Source organism: Clytia hemisphaerica, unplaced genomic scaffold, assembly GCF_902728285.1.
Source record: "Clytia hemisphaerica strain Z4C2 unplaced genomic scaffold, Clytia hemisphaerica genome assembly, whole genome shotgun sequence".
Lineage (NCBI taxonomy): Eukaryota > Metazoa > Cnidaria > Hydrozoa > Leptothecata > Clytiidae > Clytia > Clytia hemisphaerica.
The window spans coordinates 1,196,191-1,218,379 of record NW_027103852.1 but is presented as its reverse complement, the minus strand read 5'-3'; the positions used below and the strand labels follow the sequence as shown (position 1 = coordinate 1,218,379).

Sequence of the window (22,189 nt, the reverse complement as noted above, 5' to 3'; positions counted from 1 at the left end):
AGATTTCGGGAATTCTTTCCGGGGAGTTAATGACAGAGACGTTTAAAGACGTCGAGTTTAGCTCAAGTTTAGTTCAAGTAGTTTAAAGCACCTAATTTAGTTTTAAAAAGCATTGATTTTAAAATTTCTCCTAGTCCAGAGAGCCTATATAACAAGTTGCTCAGAAAGCGCCACAGTAGTAAAAACATTTACCACATGTTTAGCACAGAATAATTCTGTCTAGATGTTCTGCTGTTGAATTTAAAAAATACATTTTACTCAAACACCAACCATAACTGAACCAAATTTCAAGGTCATATTTTAGTTTACTTGGTAACTTGGTGCATAGCATGAGCAAGGTATTCCACGTTTTTGGTTGTGATGCCAACCACAGATACTCTACCATCTTTGGTCAAATATACCGAGAATTCGTTGGTCAACCTTGCCACCTGAAAAGATATGATTCGAATATTGTTTATAAGGTGAAACTCGTCCAGATCTGGTTAATGAAGAGCGATTGTTCTTGTACCATGGTTATATAAGCTCCATAAAAATGGATGTAAAGGCGAGAGAACCTCCGGGAATGTCAATAGAATATAATCAAATTGCACCAAGGCATTAATATATTGGTACTCGTACGCATGCAAGATCTTTTCCGGGGCTAAGCTTTTAGACAAAAAATAGCATGAAATTTTCCAGAATTTTCTATTAAAGATCCATGGAAGCGAAGTCTTGTATACGGGGAGAGTATGAAGTGTCAGAATCACAGTCAATAAATAAAAATGTGTCGTTTTACTTGTTCTTCACTCATTCCTGTATAACAAAACATTCCAATTTGGTTGATGATGTGTTCCCAATTCTTCGTTGAGCCTAAAAAATGATTTTAAAAGGAATCAACTATGGTGAATGTTCAAGTTAGGAACTTAATTCAAAATTGAGTATTTTGGCAGTATAACGGCCGTAAAAAAGTGCCTGAAATTTTCACTGACAACATACACGATTTCTAGTAACCAATGAAGCTGAATGTTCAAGATGGGTTTCAAGAGAAATCTCTAAAATATTCTTTATAAGTAATACAAAGAACAATACACTATAAACTAGGAACCCACCATGGCACTTGACCCGAGATCCAGTAATTTCAGTAAGTTTTTTTTGTTTCAGACTGAAATAGGCTCTTTGAACAACAAGTTAGGTACTCTTAGGTTCCAAATAAACGCCCCCCCCTGCTTGTTAATTTTTCGTAAATTTTCCAACCCCCTGAACCTTATTAGGACCTCCCCGTTTATTATTTTTAAAATTTTTTTAGCTTTCAAAGAGAAAATCCCTTATTCTGCTCTAAATAGCCTGATTTTAGCCTATATTTACCTTATTTTGGGGTTTTTGCAAATACCATTTCCAACCCGGCAATTAGCCCCCCCCCCCAGTTTAATAGGAACATAGTAATTTTCTTGTTTATTATATTGTGTTCAATTTGGAGACAAAAACGCTTCTTTTTTTAATCTCTGAGACGGAAATCTGTCTGAGAGGGAAGAACTGTATATTGTTAAAAATATTTTCATCATTTTAGCAGCAGAGTTTCTATATTGTAAAAAAAATTAGAAAAGTATGAATACCTTCTTTAGCTAAATTATCTTTCAACTGTTGTCGCATATCGATGACACGATCAGCCATTCCTTTCACTTCACCAAGCCATTGCTCATACAATTCTGGCGTGTTCAAAACCTCGTTGGCAATGCGAGCACCGTGGATTGGTGGATTAGAGTACATTGGGCGGACCAAGATCTTGACCTGCGATTCGATGCGATTCTTCTCTTCCGCAGAGTCACAAATGACGGAGAAAGCACCAACGCGCTCACCTTAAAAAATAGAACAAGAAAATGAGATCAAGAAGTAATCTGGAACCTGGAAGGAAAGAGGAGCTAGAAAGAGGAGCCTTTGGGTTACCTCCGACTGTGGCATTCGAAATTTGATTACGACCATAAACATGAATTATTCAATTGTACTTCTTACCATAAAGCCCCATGTTTTTAGCATAAGATTGAGCGAGGACTGGTCTGTGTCCATCAGCAACAAAAAGACGTAAAGCCTGTGCATCATGGTCTAAATTTCCACTAGCAAAGCCTTGGTATGCCATGTCGAAGAAGATAAAATGACCGCGTTTCTAGAAAAGAGAAAGACCGACTTGATACAAATGAAATGATTATACCGTGTGTCAAAATTCTCAAAATCCTCTAAAATGTAAAATATCAAATCATTATCAACCACTTAACTTAAACTTCAACATATCAGACCATATTTTAGAAAGGACCAGTGTCCGTTGATGGCCAAAAAGGGCACTTTTTCTAGTGTTTTTGCGCTAAAAAGGTTGTATCTACCTAAATTTTAGTGATTTCAGGAGGGGCAGCGTTCGATAACCAGACGCTATAAAAGGGCATGAAAAATGGCCTGCATATATATCAAATCTCTTTTGAGGTTGATTTAGTCATTTGTTTTTGACGTTTCCTTTGGCAGAACTACACATTTTATAAATATGAAAAGGCAAAATGGATTTTATAAGCTTTATAAATCACAGAAAGAAAGTGATAGAGCCTGCCAGATGGCGGTTTTAAATATACTAACCTTGGTAACTTCAGAGATTTCTTTCCATTGTTCGAGCTAAAAAAAAGGAGAAAAAGATTTCTAGCAACCGGGGGACGTACTTACCAAATATAAAGTGAGCAAACACCTGGTTAACAGAACAGTGCTGCAACTAGAATTGTAACTGATAGGTTTGAATGGGTATTTAATCGTAGCAATTGAAGTTTCGAGATCTTATTAAATCTACCTCCCTCTTGAAAGCAAAACTAACCAGTCTCAATTCGATGTGATTCAAAATAACACAATCCTAAATTGGTAGCCAGAGTTGTGGGGTTTGTTAAATTAAATGGGCCTCAGCATAACGATATTTCATGGAGGTTGAAATCATACTTACAGTCGGGTCTACACCAGTTGGATTGTGCGCGCATGCATGAAGGAGGACCAATGATTTCTCTGGAAGGTTCTGTGTAAAGAAAATATAGTAAAGTCACCTTAATTCGAACACACACAGGGAACACATTTTGTTCAATGTTAAGGAAATTTCGAGTTATGGAGCTAAGTTTATAAAGCATTCTTAGCTAAAGGGACCATAAAACTTGTTCGAGTTAAGGATGCATTCGAGTTAAGGAGACATTCGAGTTATAGACGTTCGAGTTGAAGAGACTCCATCGAAAATCAGTAAGCTGTTTTCGAAAGACAGGTTTTTGTTACACATTTATTAATTTTCAGAATGAGGACATTTTATGCATCATTTTTCTGGAACTACAACATCCGGGGAGAAGAGAATGCAGCATCGGCATATATGGTCAGTAATTCGGAGATGACAATGATCGAAGTCTATAATTTATATGGAACAGAATATCGTTAAAATGGCCACTATTGACTACCAATTAAAAGCATTACCGACAAGTCTTCCAACATTCCATTGATATCCAAGCCGCAAGTATTTTTATCATAATATCTATATCCAGCCACGTCCATTCCTGAATGTCTACAAAATGAGGATTAGTATTTTATGAGAGAAATATTTCAAAACAACTTCCAGTAAAATGGTTTTATCACTTAACAACCTGGTTCCATTTACATCTGTGTGAGCGTTGCATACTCATCTCTATATTAGTAGGGGGCCAAGCCTGGGGTCCTGTGACATCTTTTTTACAACCTAGCCATTTTTAATTCCAAAGAACAGTATATTACAAGATATTTTTGAGAGAGAGGACGCGGATTAGGCCCGGGAACACTTTTTATGACCAAAATAGTGACGCCATAGGCTGTGTTTCTTTTGTGTTTTAGTCAGCGAGTTGTTTTAATACATTTTTTTACTTAGAATTTCATGCTCTTTCAGATAGTACCAATCATTTTCGTTTATTTTGACTTTTGAAAATAAGCTATTTCTTTTCCCACTTATTATCCCTTGCAGCTTTGCCTATGGTGTCATTATTTTGAAAAAGTTTTCCTGGACCTAATCCACGTCCTCCCTCTCAAAAATATCAAATAATATACTGTTCTTTGGAATAGACTAAAAATGGCTAGGTCGTAAAAAAAGATGTCACAGAACCCTTGGTTTGGCCCCCTACTATATCGTGAACATAATATTACTATTATGTCCCTTAACCCTTTTTTTGGGGCTTGTGTGCAAAACTTTATTCAAAAAGAGCAACTAGATCAAAAGTTAAGAGGTGGTACAGACAACCCCAGCCTCCCCTAGTTCTTAACTTTCCCTAAAAGCCTAAGTATGTATAGGGTTAATGAGTGTCTGTTCGAGAATCTGTCATGGGAAGACAAAATTCAAAGATTGCATAGTTATAATTTTTATTCTTATAGTAAAAACCATTTGATATCAAGTCTAGTTCAGATTTTGCCAGTTTGAGAAAAGAAAGAACTAAATTGTATGTAGCCTATCTTTTTATTTGCCAGTCCAAAGGAATCATTAAGCCTATTGAACAAGTGTCAATGACACCTGCATCCTGTTCATCTCAATAAATCTGGTATGGAAAAAGTTTTTACCTGAAAACGGGCCCGTGATTGGCCCATGATGGAGTGGGTAAGTAGATTGTTTTGGAATGAGGGTAAAATTTCTCCTAAAAATGGAAAATGCAGTGTAAATAAATGCTATAAAAGGCTTTGTTCCTAAAAAAGATAATGTGTCTAAGAATTTCATTTTTCTATCTAGTTTTCTAGTAGTTAACTTAAATTAGAAGACAAGTCTTTCTCATGTAGGCTGGACTTTTTGAGATTGCCCCTTTTAACCTTAATGGCAGCCATATGTGATGTAGTAGCAATAATTGCGTTAAATCAAAGTATTTTGACAAAATCAAGTCTTTGTTTAGAATTAAAAAAAAAACAATTTCTAGGATAAAACTATCTAAATCTTTGCTAAAAATATAATAACATTGTAAATATCTTCCACAGATAATCAAGCAACCAACAAAAGTTTTGGAATTAGAACATCAATTTAAATTAGGGTGAATTGGTAAAAGTTTTGGAGATCTAAAATTTGTTAATTTTTTTTTGTAAGTTGTCACAAAAGCAGAAAATTTTTTCTATTGTACTGAGAGGATTTTCTAAATCTAGGACAAAAATAGTAAAGATTTCCTACCAAGAAAGCTCCACCTATCCTCAATGCACCTGTGCCGGAGATTGATTGGACTGTTGAGACCTAAAAAAATAAAGTGAGAATAACAGTAAAACTTTAATTTTTGTCTGAGAGTTTAGTTTAAAAACTAAAAAGGGGAAAAAAAGGGGAATGATTTAAATACCATTGCCAATAACTAATAAAAGAAAAATCTTATTGTAATTAGTGCAGAGTTTTTATGACCCTGAACAAGATCTGCTAGCAACATTATCTCATTTTTGTTGAAAAGAAATTCAAGTTAAACTTTGATCAAAATCAGGGTAATCATGGATGAACACTTACTGCCCCTTCCTTAACCAGAGGGTTATCTGCTCCCAAAGCAAGTCTTGCACTGGCTTTTGTGAAGTCAAGAACACCTGTGATACCAGCATACTCTTTATCCATATTCCTTTCGACTACTCTCATTTCCGCCTGGAACAAAGAAATTGATGTGACAAATTTAGAATGGGTGATATTCATAAATTAAAAGGACAAATTGATAGATGGTTGGCTGTGAATTACATGGGGACATAATTAATATGAGATTGAAATGTGGGTAAGTGTAAGTTACAAGGGAATTGTAAAGAATTATCAAAAGGTCAATTTTCTGTTAGGACACTAGTTAAGATTGGTTTAACCAGTTAGTAAAAATGAAAACGTCTGGTAAAATCGATACAAAGATTGATTTTTCAATAATTGGTTCAATTTAAGTGTTTTGGAAGTTGCTGGGAAAACAATTACACAAAACGATGCAAAGTTTGACATTTATTGCAAAAAAAAAAAAAAAGCAATAAAAAATCTTAGTTCTGATCAAGCTGCAAAAAGGTCAATTTCTTTTGAGAATCAATTTTAATTACAAAAAATATTTTCATAAGAAGGAGTAGTAATTTCCATAACTTTTAAATCAGATATTATTGCTATTATTGATAGAAAGATAGATAGTATGAATAGACTAGTCTACACAATAGACAGATCCAGGCTTTTAAGCCTTACTCTTGGTCTATAGGCACTGCTATAGGCGGCCACTAGTGACCCCCACCAGGAATTGCTTATTAATAGGTTTAAACATAATAGACAACACTCACAAAAGATGTTTATCAATAGAGATTTTAAATAAAAGAATGTTTAAAACACAGCTGATTGGCTTAGGTTTCGAAACTCTCTATTGTTTCATTAAAACCTCAGTGCACATGCAATTTATCTGGAGAATTTCAATATTCAAAACAAGAGCAGTGCTCATAGCCCGAAGAGTAGGAGTTTTACGCTTGAAACGAAGGAAGACAGACAGACAGCATACATTATAAATCACAGCTTTTTGGAATCATTTTTTATTAATCAGATGAAAACAAACCTTTTTGATGCAAGGAAGAACGTAGGGCTTTCCATCATCATCACGGTAAGCACCAGCCCCAAGATTCATTTTGTTTGGATTACTATCTTTCTTAAAAGCTTCAGTTATTCCAAGGATAGCATCTGGTGGTCCTTGTTCTACTTTTGCCCATGTTGAGCTGAAAAATAAAACAGCAAAAACTTGTTCAAAGGCCATTATTCTCACATAGTTTGTGTTGACTTCGAAACAATTTTAGTAAAAGGCCTTTTATAACAATGTATCTATCAATTTATCTTTACTTTTACTTTTGTGGCCCCTGTGTCCAAAAAGCATCAGTTTTTGAAGAATTTTCAACATTTGGTCAATCAAAGTATGACATTCTATGCCAATTTAAGTTCACATTTCCAGCATATTTCACCATTTTGAAGCTTGTTTTACGATTTTTGTAACTTTTTAAATTTTTAACTCTTTTGCATAAACAAAAAATTAGGCAGTTGCAGATTAAGTGTTGAGGTAAAAGTGCAGGAATGGAAAACTGCTGAATTCCAGGGCTGGTCCAAAAATGATGTGATTCCAGGTTGAATATTTACATATTCAAAAAAGAATTATGTTTTAAGTTGTTAAATGTATTTGATCATTTTGTGAGCATTCAAGCATTCAAAACAAGCATTCAAAAGAAGTCAAGACAATTGAAGAAGTTGCCCTACTGCAATCTGACTTAGAGAAAATTTGCAAATGGACAGACAACAACAATATGAAACTTAATGACATAAAATTTGAACTCTTAAAGATATGGTCAAAATCAAATTATCAAGGACCAAACAAACTATACATCACCATCAGGCAATATCATTGAAAGCAAAAATATTGTAAAAGATTTGGGAATCATGATGAGTAACGACTGCCTGTTTAAAGAACAAGTAATTTCAACCATTCAAAACAGGGGGGGGTCGGTAGTAAAATCTCAGACATAATGACGTTTACTACGGTGGTGGTGTGACGAAAAATCGAAAAAAAATTTATTACCCAGGGCAGTTAAATACACAGCCCTGTGAATTCAGACAAGATCATATCGACACGGAAGTGCCGACCAAAACCGGCAACCTAGAGGTCATTTTGGGTCGGCAAAGCCGTCCTAAGTAGCTTGTTTAGGTTGGCAAAAACAATAAATTTCCTCCAGTTAGTTTAACTATCCTTCATAATTGTGTTAATAAGTTTTATGTTTTATAAAGAGAATGGAATGAGGCTCGATTATCATGTGTTATCAAATAATAACTCAATTAGATTAACCTAACAAATAATATTTTTCCTCTTTAGGCCGGCTTTGCCGACCCAAAACATTTCTTTTCTCGGCACGCCGACCTAGAGTGTAAATTACGTCGGCAAATAAAAGCCGACTTCAGCTGAAGTTACGTCGGCTTTCAGGTCGGCATTGCCGAATGCTGACCTGGATTCACAGGGCTGTAAATACTAAAATGGGTGGTATCTATGTGTTAAATGTTGAAAAAAAAATACTACCTTGGTAGTTAAAACTGGTAAAATTAGCAAATTTCAGTTATTTTTGTAATTCTTTTAAATTTTTGGATGACTTTTCTGAAAAAATCTGAAAATTTTTACAATTTGAAAAGATTTTCTGTTGGAAAGTTGTTTACTGCAAACAAAAAATTCTCAAAAGACTTTAATTCTAAGGGCAATAATCAATTTTTGCACTAAGTGAAAAAAGTGTCACAGAAATAATCATTTTTGAGCTTTTTTCGTAAAATCAGTTCGAAAAGCAATCAAAAAAATAGGTGGTCTCTATGACAAATTGTCCCGAAAACTTTTACTACCAGGGTAGTAAAATACCTGTTCCATCCAAGAGTCTGGGTGGTGGTATGTAAAAATCCGTAAAAATCCTTTTACTACTCATATATGTCTGAGATTTTACTACCGACCCCCACCCTGTTCAAAAAGCAAAAGATTTAACTTCATGGATACTGCAAACTTTTTCATCGCGGTCATTTGAATATATGACTACACTCTACAAATCGTTGGTGATACCAATTTTAGAATATTGCTCCGTTTTATGGAGTCCAAATACCAAAGAGCATAAGAAACTTAAAAAACACTTCAACTGAAAAATTTAAAAATGCCCTTGACACTCACTTAAAGTCAATCCCGGATGAACCCCAAACTCATAGATATACTGGGTGCAGGAGAGCTAATTCAAACTCAATACTTGACATGAAAAATATCTGCTGAGATTCTTTTTCCCTCAACAGATTGATCAAACAGAGGTGTGGTTCATCAAGAATCTTACCTGAGCACTTTGCTCGAACACCTACACAAGTAACACAAGTAAGTAAGGGTGAAAATAACCTAATTCTAGGTTGGATATTTATATATCCAGGGGTAAAAATGACGTAATTCCAGGTTGGATATTTACATATTTGGGGGCAAAAATGACGAAAATGAATTACGTTTTAAATTGTTAAATGTATTTGATCATTTTGTGAGCATTGGCTCGCGATAGCTCCTACACGTTCTGCCCTGTACTTGCACTACTTTGAGAATCCTGGCACATTTGTCACAACAGCGGAGCTGCACCTGAGAGCCAACTTAATGACCTCAAACCCATCTCACCAATCCACTGAGCCCATGCAATTTAAGCCCATTGCAAACAAATGAGGCGGTCCTTATGGGACGCCTCACCTTTAACTTTGTTACACACTGGCCGAATACAACCATAAAATGTTTTGTTTTAGATACAAGCTGAGCACTTTTAACCAAATAACCACTTGCATTTTTGAAAAGATTCTTGTTTTGAAAGATCTTGCCCACATTTTACATCCCAAGAAATTCCAGGCCAACAACTTCCACTGAAATGATCTATCAAAGCTAATTCTACCATTTTTAACGCGGTCAGAGGATTGAGCTGAGAACGCTTTGCAGAACGTCTGCAAGCTCCCAAAAAACAGTTATCCGTCAATCATTTTCTCAAGCGAAGAGTATGTGAAGTGATTCTAGCTTTACAATAGTACCGCGGATCATCATGGGATAGTATTCAATTATCATTATACCTTTAGTTTCATTCCTAAAACCCAGTTTTCAGACCGTGGCAGATTTCGTCAAAATCTCAGGGGCAGCACCTTCCTTTTCCGAAGGGCAGGGGCAGAAAAAGTTGTATCAGTGCCCTCAGGGGCAGAAATACTCCTTACCAGGGGTAGAAAGTGCAAGATTCCAAGGCCAAGGGCAGCATCTACAAACTTCCGCCAACGTCCGCTATCTTTTCTTCCGAACTGTTCCGAAAATGATTTTGACAAGATTACGGCGGCCAAAATTAATAAGTTTACGCCCCATTGACTGCCCTTTTTAATATACCAAAACAAAGTGCGAAAAAATTTATATAAATACCCCTAAAAAATTTCACCCCTGCGGCACGGCAGGCTATTTGGGCTTACGGCGCAGGTCACTATCTCAGGCTCAGGGGCAGACAAAGTTTTCCACCTTTGGCGTCAACTTTTCAGGGGCAGGATCTAAAAATTCAAAAATCATCTCGGGGAAAGGAAAGGTGTGTATACACCTTTCCCGTAATTCGTAAAACTAATGCGCGTGCATTATTTTGATGCACTCCACCGTTTGGTCTCTGGAGGTAAACAAACCAGTTTTTGCCTGCATTCCCTTAGAGAAAGTTGGTTTTTTGAGCTTTTTTTAAGTTCTGTCGAACAAAATCCCCTCAAATTTTAGTATGTTCAATCTATTCATGATATTATACCACCCTGAAAATATTTTGCCAAAAGAAGGTCGCTGTCAAAAGTTAGAGGCTCAAATCCCACTTTCCCTGACCCCTCACAGGCAGTCAGGATCACTTTGGTCTTTTATAACATTAGTTCGGATAGAATAAAAACATACCTGATCAACACAACCAAACCTTCTGTCTTGCGTTTACTCTTTCCTTCACAACAACTTTCGTTTTTGCTTATGTAGGTTTTAAAATCCACAAGTAATGAACCTCTTATAGCTTTATCTGAATAAATCTGGTTGAAAACCTGCTATCAGGTTTCATTCCGTACGTTTTTTATCCACGTGGTGAACCGGTTTCCCCGATTTCCCGATAATTAAAAATTGGAACTTTCCCGTGGGCGCGATTGGGCGTACCGTCATCGCGAAATATTTTTCGTGAAAATTTACCGTATTATAACGCTAATATAATCTAGATAGGAATCAAATATTAAATTTGACTCTTTTTTGCTCGTATTTCTAAATTTTACGATAAAAAGAACTATTTACAAATTATCTTCTTTAACGGGCGTTGAATCGATATTGACATATTTAATGATGTCATAATCAATGCCGTGCATATTTTGTCAGTGTCGTGCATATTATGTCAACATCCTTTTCATTGGATAAATACCACTAAAATATACAAGAAAAGTAAACATAAATTTATCGCCCGCGAGCACGGCTTAGCTAAGCGCACCTCTCTTATTCATTATCTAAGAATTGGAGCGGGCAAAGATTACCGTGCGGGCTGATAGCGGGCAAAGGTTATTTGAAGATTTTTTCAGTTATAATCCAAGGTAGAACAAACTAAACATAGAAAGGGGGTATTTTTTAGTGCTCTATACGATGATCGGTATTTTTTTTGAATTCTATGTTTAGATTTAATTTTTCTACCCAGCCCCGTTACTATGTACGCGCGCCTTGTTGCTAAGACCTTTGCTTGAAATCGAAAGTGAAACCAAAATAATTTAGCGCAAACTGCCGTTTGCGTAATATCGATAAAGTGAAATGAGGTCCTGACTGCTCACAGGCAAAAACGCGTTTTTTACCTCCAAAACAATTTTATACACAACGGTGGGGCGCACATTTTCCCGGGCCATTTCTGAGAAATTTGAATTACGGGAAAGGTGTATTCCCCTAATTTCTTTATAAAGAGCTAGGTCTACAACTACACTGCTGACATTTAAATATAATTCCAAATCACCTTAAAACTGACTAAAATCAATGGTCAAAGCTTGTTCACCAACATTTTGAAAAAGAGTGAAGTGTTTGGAGGGTCGGGCCATGACCTACTAATAAGATATACAGCATCAAGGTCGTAGAATGATGATTCATGAAGGAAAATAAATGTTTATATACCTATTCCGTAAAGATGCTGCTTGAGCAAACTTTTCCACGAAGGAAACGGATCTTCTTATACTTTGAGCCATATTGATGTACAATGTCTAGAGAGTTCTTGAAGTTTTCAGGTGTTTGGTGCTCTGTTGAAGCAGACTAGGATCTTGAAAAGCTCTGCTTTTCCTATCTCTGACCAATCCGTTGCTCTGACTGGAAATCCAAATCAACTAGAAATAACGTGGTTTTTCAATGTTTCTGTTTTTCAAATCAAAATTGGAGTCAGCGATCAAACGACTACAATTCTTTTGGCGGGGAGATTAGAAGACAACCTGGTTTGAAATATTTTCGAATCGAATCCGAGCATGCTTTTCAATCATGATTTGTAGAAGTGACCTTTGATCACTGATTTGACAACTTCACAGCTACACTGCCATTATGAGTATGGTTTTCAGTCGGGTCAACCTTGTAAAAGTTTCTATTACAATCTACATTAAACTTTGATTTTGGTCTGGCCCGACTGGTGCAGCAAAAAAGAAGACTATAAAATGGCTATCTGGAGAAATCTTTTCAGAATCAAAGGAAGGAGTAAAGGCTTTGTTTATAGTAACTGCCAAGGATATTGTACTGGAAGCTCAAAAGTTTCAGAAAAATACATTCAAGGGCAATCATTTGATGACAACAATATCCGTGAATACTTTTATTATATAGATCATCAAGGACAGGTTTTAAAATCATTTTTTAAACATTTTTTAATTTTTTCAGTTTTGCAGGAGGCCCTTGCCCTATCTGTTATAAACTCTGAACAAAGCTATATCCACCATCTTTGGTCAAAGTTGTAAACTTTCTCGTGTCCGCTCCATCATGAAAATTTTATTACGCTTCAAGGTTTCCCCCTGGGTTTCCCTGTGCATGTGGTGAAGGCTTCTTCATAAAGACGAAAGACATGTATCTATTTTTGGGATCCGGTATGCGGGAATAGTGTCAGGACCTGCAGGCGACCTGGTAGGGTTGGGTATGGGTGTGGTTTCGGGTGTGGTTACGTATCAGATTGGCTAGGAATTGGGTTATTATCAGTTTAGGGTTGGGGTTAGGGTTGGACAGTTAGTCACACTAGCGTCCCGCCAAAATGCATATCAAAGATTAATGCTGCGAAAGCGCTATATCGTTTGCTTGACTCTCAAGCAAAAAAATGCGCCGCAAAACTTCTAAAGGGGTTCATGAAAAAATAACCCGGCGCTTTTTAATGAAATTAACATTTTCAACAACTTTGAGAAATTGCCTAAAATTTGAGCCATAGATGAAAAAATTTGAGCCAAGTCAACCTTGAAAACTAATTTGAAGATCAACTTCCCAAGAAAAAGATCTACGGGGGAGGCGGAACCCACCTAGATCCGCGCACTGTCGGGTAGGCTGTTTCCCGGAAATTTTGCCGGACCTCAAACAATGACCCATTTACATGTGCAGAATTGTTTTTACTTTAGCGTATAAACAAGGCCTTAATAGTCGAAGCGCTGTCTCGGGAATTGAATGACAAAATTTGGTTGGTTGATATTTGGCTGCTGCACGTTCGCAATCTGTCATTTTGTCTCATTTTATGTTTTCAAGTTTTAATTGATTGTCTTGGGATCTTGAACTTGATTCAGGTAACTCTCATCCTTGTTGTTAAAATACATCCTGTAGATGACTGATGTTGTTTTTTCTGAAAGCTTAATTTCCTAGTGTGACTAACTGTTGGAGCTCGAAACAAGCACTCTTTTGTGATTTTCTCTTAGTACAGTCTGGTCTGCAGTTTGTACAATATAAATAGCCGTCAGAAGCGCTATCTTGGCATGAATCCGTGGTGCAGTGGATAAGGATCCTGCCGACGCACCGGACTTAACGAACACCAGACACGCAAAAGTCCGGTGTAAAATGAGAATTTTGGACAAATACACCGGACAGTCCGGTGTGTCGGCAGGGTCCTAATGGATAAGGCAATGGGTTTCAAAACATCGGAACTTTGCATTTAGTGGGTTCGAATCCCACCGGTGGCGATCTGTCGGTAAGTCATTCAGTAAGTTAGAAAACATAGAAAGTAACTCACAAAGAACCAGAAAGTCAGAAAAACTACGAACAAGAGACTGGAAAGCACAAAATAAGTCCAGATCTGTCTTTCGCCTTTGTGAAGAAGCCACAACCTTTCCCTGTCCACGATGGCAGGGTGGAGTTGGTTGGCAGTATGGTGGTCACATTGAATTCAAAAGAAAATGGGGTTCTTTTGATCATTTTCAGTTCGCGATAAAAAGGCCTACTAAAAAATTCTTTGCATATCAAAAGGTTGTTTTGATTTTGATATTACAGTATTGTGGAAAGCATACTAACTAGTTTTTTTTCAAGAAAATGACACTTGCCGTATTTCTTATATACAGTACCGTGAGTGGTCCTAAATCCGACAGCCCTGCCTAAATCTGACGTGGTCTTTCAAAGATACAAACTAAAATTAAAAAAAACCTTTTGCTGTGACGCAACAAAAATACCAAAGTGTCAACTAAACTGAGAAATTTGATACAGTAAACCAGTTGAACCAAATAATTAACAATAATTGCTTCTTATATTATACGAAACATAATTTTTTTTTGCAATTTGTCCAACATCATAAATGACAATAAAAGGTAATTACATTCAGACTTTTACAACCCACACTTTTTAATTACATTATTGACATTTTGACATTATAGCCATCTTGTTAGATGTTTTCAATTTGTTTTGAGAATTCTTGCAATAGTCTATCGTTCAACTTGGAGAGGGAGTGTATGTAAACATAGATTTTTTTCATACCTTTATTTGGGGGGTCGGAATTAGGCAGGGCTGTTGGATTTAGGACCACTCACGGTATCAACAATCTTTGGCGTGATAGGGAGAGTACAATTTAGTGATTGATTGGTAACTTTTTGTGCTTACCGTCAACTGTTCTAACTTGGGACTATTTGACAAAACATGGGACTGCAATTCTACCACCATTTCCACCATTCGTGCAAGTCAAGTTTCCAAACACAGTTATAATAAAAGTCACGAGGGTCTTCCACGGAAAATTGTGAGATAACAGTGTCAACACTCAGTAATTTTGACATGTCAATCAATAGACCTTTTCATAAATTACGTCATGAACATCACTTGCCTCGTTTTGAAGTTATTGCCAAGGTGATTACCTCCCAGTGGATTTTATTAGAAGTACTTTCTATTCATAAAAAAATCATTTGATGTCTCAAGGGACATAATCACCATGGTAATTGTTTGAATACGAGGCAAGTGATGTTCGTGACGTAATTTATGAAAAGGTCTATCGTGCATGCTGGAAAAATGTCTCTATAGAGAAAAACCACAAAAAAAGGTGTCAAGATGTGAGCAGTGTGAGTGTGATTAAATTGTTAATTAGGCGGTCATCGAAAAAATGCTCTGTTCGCATCACAACAGGTGTTAAAAATGCATGCAGGCGGACGGGCGGTCGAAAACATTCCTGGGTTTCTTTAATCACGCCAGTAATTCAGAGGAGTCAGGTGGTGACGTGAGCAAAAAAAATTTTCAATGGTCGTCAGAGCAATTGAGAAAAAAGCTACAGTATGTGGCCCCCAAAACGGCGATCAAATTTGAAATTTCTCTCAAATCTAGAGGAAAAGAGATTTTACAAAAATTTTTGCTGCATGAAAACCTTTAACATCTCTACTTTATTTCCTGGAAGTTCTTTTTCAAAATTTTCAATTTCAACAATATTTTTCAATTGCTTAAAGATAGGTAGCATTTTTCTAATGGCCCCCAAAACGGAGGTTTGAAATTTTGGCGATTTCTCAAGATATCTTTAAGATATGAATACAAAATTTTGACCATAGTTTTGAAATATGATTTAGAGGGTTTTGGGCATAAATTTATTTGATAAAACTTTTACAATATACCCCTGGTTGTAAAAATGCAGGTTTGGGGCCCCCAAAACGGAGGTGTAGTTAAAATCAAATTATTAAGCCTAGTGGTAATAGGGGGAAAAACTATGAACATATTTGTGTTTTCCCTTAAATTTACGACCCGATGGATGTAAAAGTTATGATTTTTATGAAATATTTCAAGATTTTCGATATTGCAAGGTCCAAACTGAAAATTTAGAAATTTTCAAAATGACAATTTTGATTTAACAACGTCTTAATCAAGTTTTTGAAAACCAATCTCTTTTGAAAATAGTTTTTTTCTCCTATATTTTGGAAATGACAGAATTTGCCGTTTTTGCTGATTCAGCGAAAAATTTTATGTAAAATGTTAATTTTTTGTTATAAACTATTAAGTCAAGTTGATAGGAATGGAATTCCAAGATTTTTTGCTGTTTCCCATATTTAAAATTTTCGGTTTTATCAATGCTGATTCTAGGGCTCCAAAATACTGGTTGACCTTCAAGATGCTATATCTTTTACCCAGCCTCTAAAGTCAAAGATGTATTTGCATTTTCTGAACGGCATTAGGTGTAGAAAGTTTCCTATACCCTGTGTTCATAACTTATTTTCAATATCCAAGGAGCTAGAGTGAGTTATATGCAATTTTTATCTAATTTTGGTGTTAAAATATTTCCTTTAGACGCAAATATGTTATTTTGAATCCGTCTCAAACCAGCAAAAACATGCTCATTTTTAAGTATAACCATCATTCTTTCAAAATAAACAAAAATCGTTTAATGCTGATAAATCTACAAGTCAGAATCTTCATTTTAATGAAAACCTCCGTTTTGGGGGCCGTCTCCGTTTTGGGGGCCGTCTCCGTTTTAAGGGCCATATACTGTATACTTTAAAAGAACAAATTGCTTTTCCCAAATTTTTTTCCGCTGCATCTCTGCACCGGAAAATCAGCGGAAAATATGATGCGGGCGGGTGGCGCGAATAGAACAATTTTTTGATGAACGCCTTACTTCTTCAAATTAACTTTTGAAATGCTTTAATAAAAATACATTTGGTTGTGATTATGAGATGGTGAAAGTTTGAATGATAAACTTTTACCAAGTTTATCAATCAAACTTTCACCATTTTTTTTCCATGTAACTTTATTGCAATTTTCATGTCAATCAAACGCAGTCTAGTCCTTTTACATAAAAGGAAAATGTATCAATCTTCATTTAATGCCAGAAAAATGAATGAAAGAGAATAAAAAAAACCCATGTCACAAATTTTTACAAATGTCCGGATTTTGTTGCTTGTTTGTGTTCAAGCCAAATGCTATTATAAACAAAACTAAAAACATGACAAGGTATACTTGCTAATGGCCAGGGTGTGGAACACATGCAAATACTTTGGGGGAGTTGAAGTATTTAGTAGTATAGCATAGTTTCAAGTGATTTTGCTGAATAATATATTATGAATCCAACCAAAGATGGAAGTTGTTTATTTTCTTTTAAAATAGTTTTATATTTTTCTTTTGATTTCAGCTTTTCTTGGAAGGAACTAAGATAAGAAATTTTGTTACCTGCTTCAAAGGTATGCCAATTCTTCAATTTTTAAAACATAGACATTGTTTCAATGCACTCATGTATTTTTGGATTCACACAACTTACTCTCGGGTACATAATAGCCTGGGGGAGGGTTGGAAAAAATCTCAAAACTTGAGGGGGTTGGAATCCCACTGTATGATAAATTTTTGAAAAATTAATTAGTGGGAGCTTATTAAAGCTTATTACACTTATTAAGTACCCAAGAGTAGGTCTTCAATCAACTGGTTCTCTAAGCTAAAAAAAAAGAATTTGAATACAAATCAATCCCTATTTGAATTAATTTTTCAGATAAAGAGTTTCTTGTCTTTTTCTTCAAAAGACTAAGACTCAACAAAACTGGGAAGTATGCAGACGACTTTCCTTACATTTCAAGATGTGGACCTGAAGTAAATTATATAAGATGTGAAAGTAAGCCAATAGTATTCACAGATATCATTCCTGATTCACAAAACTCTGATTCTGATCAAATTGTTTTGAATGGAATTGGTGATAAAATGGCTTACTCTTTTGAACCTTCAAAACTCTGTATGTTACCTAAGAATGGAAGGGTATATCACCCAGCCCCAAAGAGAGTTGGAGGTGCAGGGATTCTGAAAACAAGTTTAGCAATCGAGTTCAGTTCATATTTCACCTTTGATGACAATTGCAGTGATGAGGATCCACCAACACATTTCGAATGGAAAGGAAAAACATACCAACTTGAAAACGAGCTCTGGAATTCTCTGAAAGATGAAAATGTATTAGAAGATGAAGATTGATATTTTAAAAGATGCACCTCGCTGACTAATTTTGTAGATAATGAATATTTTTATAAACTAATTTATTTTTCCTGATATGAAACCAGTTAGTTTTATTAGAATTTCAAAATATAAATAGCCTCAAGATTTAAGCACTTGCCTTTTCCCTCGCTTTGTAAAGAGTTTTAATGTGACTTCGCTTTATATTTTTCTAAGCAGAAAAATGAATTGTAATATTTTAAGAAAAGTGACTTTGTCAACAAGAATGATGTCCACAGTGTCAAAACGTTTAGAAGGAAAAGTTGCAATAGTAACTGCATCAACAGCTGGGTAAACATTATTTTCATATTTTTTGATCTCTAAAAAAGTAATTAAAAAAAGAAACCTTTGAACAAGAATACAATTTTTTGACCCTTTGTGATTATTGGCAAACATTGATGAGAATACTCTCTTATTCTACCAGATTCTACTTGATGGTAATTTGGCATGCCTTGGGTTTTAAAAATTCTTCACAATTTTACTTTCATTAGAAACTAGAAATTTAACTTTTATTCAAATACAGAATCGGCTATGCAATTGCAGAGGGGTTAGCAGAAAATGGTGCTAAAGTTGTCATTAGTAGTCGTAAAGAGAAAAATGTAGAAGAAGCACTGCAACAATTGAAATCAAAAGATTTGGAAGTTTCTGGATGTGTTTGCCATGTTGCAAAAGAAGGCGATCGGACAAAGCTCTTAGAAGAGGTGAAATTCAATACCTAAAATAAAGTCAATTTTTTTTCATATTTGAACGTGTGACTGTATATTCATCTTCTTAAGAAATTTCCATGTTAAATTTTTATCACCTCTAGCAAATACTTTTTTTATAGGCATTAAAACAATATGGACAACTTGATATTTTGGTGAACAATGCAGGAATCAGTCCAGCTTTTGGTCCACTGCTCAAGGTATGTCCATTTCAAAGTTGTTTAATAATTTCTTTTTATTTATTAGTTCAGAAACATATCTGAATGTTTTGAACATTACCGAACGTTCCAATCAAGTTAATTATTAATCTTTATAGCTCAAAGGGTTGTTTGCAAGCGTTCAGGAATACTCTTGACCGTTCTGCAACATTTCTGAGCTTTTGGGAACAATCAAGAACTTTTCAGAGACATGTCCTTACAATCTGTGAAAACGGCTAGTATGTAGGTTATGCAAAACAAGTCAATTTCTTATCTCATCATTGTTTTTTATATTGTTAGAGTTGCTCTTTCCTTTAGACAACCTCTGAGCAATGGGACAAAATCTTCACAACCAATGTCAAAGCAGGATTTCAAATGACACAAGAAGCTATGCCTCATTTAAATAAAACTAAGTATGTAAATCTAACTGGAGAATACTCTCGTCACTATGAATGAATGAAGCAGCATTTAAAATCAGCGGAAATCAATTCATTTCACTAGATTCATTAGTTTGTCTTGATGCTATTTTAAAATGACAAGATAAATAGTTTTCCATTCAAATCAATAAAATAATCAATTTGTTTTATAGAGGATCAGTTCTGTTCAACTCTTCGATCACAGGATATGTACCATTCCCTGTAAGTACAGAAAAATCATATTCTACCCTATCAGTTGGGTGGTCGCAGGGAAGGCAGAGAGTAGCAAACACCCCCTAGAATTTTTCTGGGCGCTATAACTATAAGGCATGAGATTGCTAAATTTGGTGCTCCTTTTGCCCCCCCCTGAAATTAGCAGTTAAGCTAAATAGGCGAATAATGGTCTAAACATTTTATGCTTACTTACTTTGCTCATGTCATTATTCCATAGACTTTTATATGAAGTTCCAGTTTACCCAAATTTTGGTTGACTCACTACGCTACTCTACACTATTGGGATCATAATTATCAAATTTATTGGAAGAGTAAAACATAATTTGTTGATTGTAATTATGTTTTATCTTTCCTTAGATGATTGGGGCATATTCAATCTCAAAGACAGCTTTATTAGGTTTAATCAAAGCATTAGCTACGGAATGTGGACCTACAGGGGTTCGGGTTAATGGAATTGCTCCTGGAATCATTGAAACCAACCTCAGTGAAATGGTAGGTTTGTTAATGCTTTCATTGATTCACTCACTCAAAAATTAACAATACACTCACCAGGGGGGGGGGTCAACATTTATAATACCAACCCATAGCCCAAAAACCTGACTTTTGACCTTTTGAGCTAATTTAACACCACCACCCCAAAATTGGTATCGATACCAACTTGAAAATCATAATTTTCAGAAAAAGGGGGGACCCACCCCCTTATTTTGGTATCGATACCAACTTGAAAATCATAATTTTCAGAAAAAAGGGGGACCCACCCCCTATAATTTGTTATCGATACCAACATGACTTTTTGAATTTGACAAAATATCATGGGACCCACCCCCTAATTTAGTACCAATACCAATCTGACAAATTTGAGTTTAAAGCTGTTTAAAGGGAACCCACCCCCTCCCACACAAACAGGGTACTAAGAGAAACTTCAAAAAAACTCATTTTTGAAATACTTTTTCTTCAACACAACACAAAAAATGTCATATGCTAAAATAGAAAATGACTGAAAACTGACAATATAATAAAAACAAACCCAATGAAGCTAGCAAAATCAGTCTGAATCAATATTATTTGAATATAATTGATGTGCAAAAACTAGGAGAAGCTATTATTAGTACATAATTTTAGAACAGAATAGATTCACTCATTACCAAATGCTATCACAGAAAAAATGCTTTTGCTTCAGGCTTGATCAAAAATAAAACTTGAAAATATCGATAGAGTCCAAAATAAACAAACTTCAAAGTCATTTAAACTTATTACTCATTTACAGTCATTATACTCTAAAGCTAAAACAAATCCAATTGAAACCTGTTTAGACTGATATATGTACCCCGGGGTATTTTCTAGCTATAAGGGCAAAAATTAGGAAAGTTTTGCTGTCATTTTGATATGGATACCAACTTTCTGAATCATATTATTTAAAAAAGGGGTACCCACCCCCTATTTTGGTATCAATATACCAACTGAGGATAACTCTTTTTTCTAAAAAAAGGGGGACCCACCCCCATCAATACCAACTTGACTTTTCAGACTTTTAAAGGAAAAAAAGACACCACCACCCGGCTATGGGTCTGGTATCTGGATGTTGACCCCCCCCCTGCACTCACTCAAAAATTAACAATGCCTTATTACACGAATATTACGAGACAAGTATTCAACGGCCTTGAAATTTTCACGATCTGAAATTAACACAAATTTTTCTGCTTTTTCGAGGAAACAGCGGCTGGTTTCAATTTAGGGGGTTTTTATTAACACGAAATTTTTCAATTATTAGCAAATTCAATTCAATTCAATTAGCAAAATCAGATCAATAGCACTTATACCCCCATTTTTTTGATTTTTATCTGGAGTACCCACCCCCTAGCCCTACTTATTCCACCCCCCTACAATTAAGCACACAACAAGAGTATATAAATTGGTTACAACTCTTTTAGGCTATTCTTCAAACACGAACAATATCTTTGTTTCGACGCTGACTTACGCGAAATTCTCCTTTTTTTATAGCTTACTACAACAGATTCAATCAGTCAAACTATTTTAAGTAACACCCCACTTGGAAGGTAATTTGTCTCTAACCGTCTTTATTTTGTTTTAATTATTTTTTTTTGTAATTCCTAACCTTTACCCAATCTCTTCTTATTTTCGTTCCATTGATTATGATAAACCGTCCGAAGTTATTTATTTTAACAAACAATTTTAACTTACATTAACACCTTTAATTCTTTAGATTTGGCAAACCATCAGAGGTTGCAGGTTTAGCAGTATTTTTATCATCTGACGAAGCTTCTTATATCACTGGTGAGACTGTTATGGTCAACGGTGGTATGCACGCCAGGTTATAAAGTTAAACTGTTTTTTAATATACACAGACACTATAAAACAAGATTTATATTTTTAGATAATTGAATTTTCTATGCTAGTCTGGGAGCTGGGGGAAGTCAACTATGACAGTTGGAGAGGCACATGTAAACATAATATCATCCTATAGCACAATGTCTGAATTTTCTATTTTCAAGAGTCAGATGAAGATGGGTATGGGAAGACAAAAATAGCATTCCTTTGTAAAATAATATAGGATGGTAGTTTGATAACTAAAAAATTAAGATTAGATCATGATGGATGAGTTTTTTTTCTACTAAATCAAATCGTTTAGTTTATGATAATTTATGTTAATTATTATGATGATTGTAAATATTTTGTTTCCATTTAAAATAAATTTTATAGCTATTTTCATGGTTCTTATTCTTCGGTCTTCAAATGTTTAT

The 22,189-nt window shown here is 35.2% G+C and overlaps 3 protein-coding genes across 3 annotated transcripts; 2 read left to right on the top strand and 1 right to left on the bottom strand.

The window, feature by feature from the left end:
- Positions 1 to 54: 54 nt before the first annotated feature.
- LOC136807977 (aspartate aminotransferase, mitochondrial-like) lies at positions 55 to 11,830 on the bottom strand. The gene is made up of 12 exons (XM_067064605.1): positions 11,622 to 11,830; positions 6,522 to 6,678; positions 5,474 to 5,602; positions 5,156 to 5,215; positions 4,564 to 4,637; positions 3,460 to 3,547; positions 2,951 to 3,019; positions 2,599 to 2,634; positions 1,990 to 2,140; positions 1,593 to 1,835; positions 776 to 849; positions 55 to 428 (listed from the first exon to the last, which is right to left on the bottom strand). Exons 1-12 carry the CDS (start codon positions 11,690 to 11,692, stop codon positions 306 to 308), a joined length of 1,275 nt encoding a protein of 424 aa, XP_066920706.1. The 5' UTR covers positions 11,693 to 11,830; the 3' UTR covers positions 55 to 305.
- Positions 11,831 to 11,868: 38 nt separating this feature from the next.
- Positions 11,869 to 17,989, top strand: LOC136807982 (UPF0598 protein CG30010-like). Its single transcript, XM_067064610.1, has 3 exons — positions 11,869 to 12,322; positions 17,038 to 17,086; positions 17,389 to 17,989. Exons 1-3 carry the CDS (start codon positions 12,146 to 12,148, stop codon positions 17,856 to 17,858), a joined length of 696 nt encoding a protein of 231 aa, XP_066920711.1. The 5' UTR covers positions 11,869 to 12,145; the 3' UTR covers positions 17,859 to 17,989.
- Positions 17,990 to 18,028: 39 nt separating this feature from the next.
- On the top strand, positions 18,029 to 22,129 carry LOC136807979 (uncharacterized). Its single transcript, XM_067064607.1, has 8 exons — positions 18,029 to 18,167; positions 18,400 to 18,577; positions 18,703 to 18,780; positions 19,096 to 19,190; positions 19,367 to 19,415; positions 19,785 to 19,919; positions 21,429 to 21,484; positions 21,652 to 22,129. The coding sequence occupies exons 1-8, from the start codon at positions 18,061 to 18,063 to the stop codon at positions 21,764 to 21,766; spliced, it is 813 nt and encodes a 270-aa protein (XP_066920708.1). The 5' UTR covers positions 18,029 to 18,060; the 3' UTR covers positions 21,767 to 22,129.
- Positions 22,130 to 22,189: the final 60 nt, after the last annotated feature.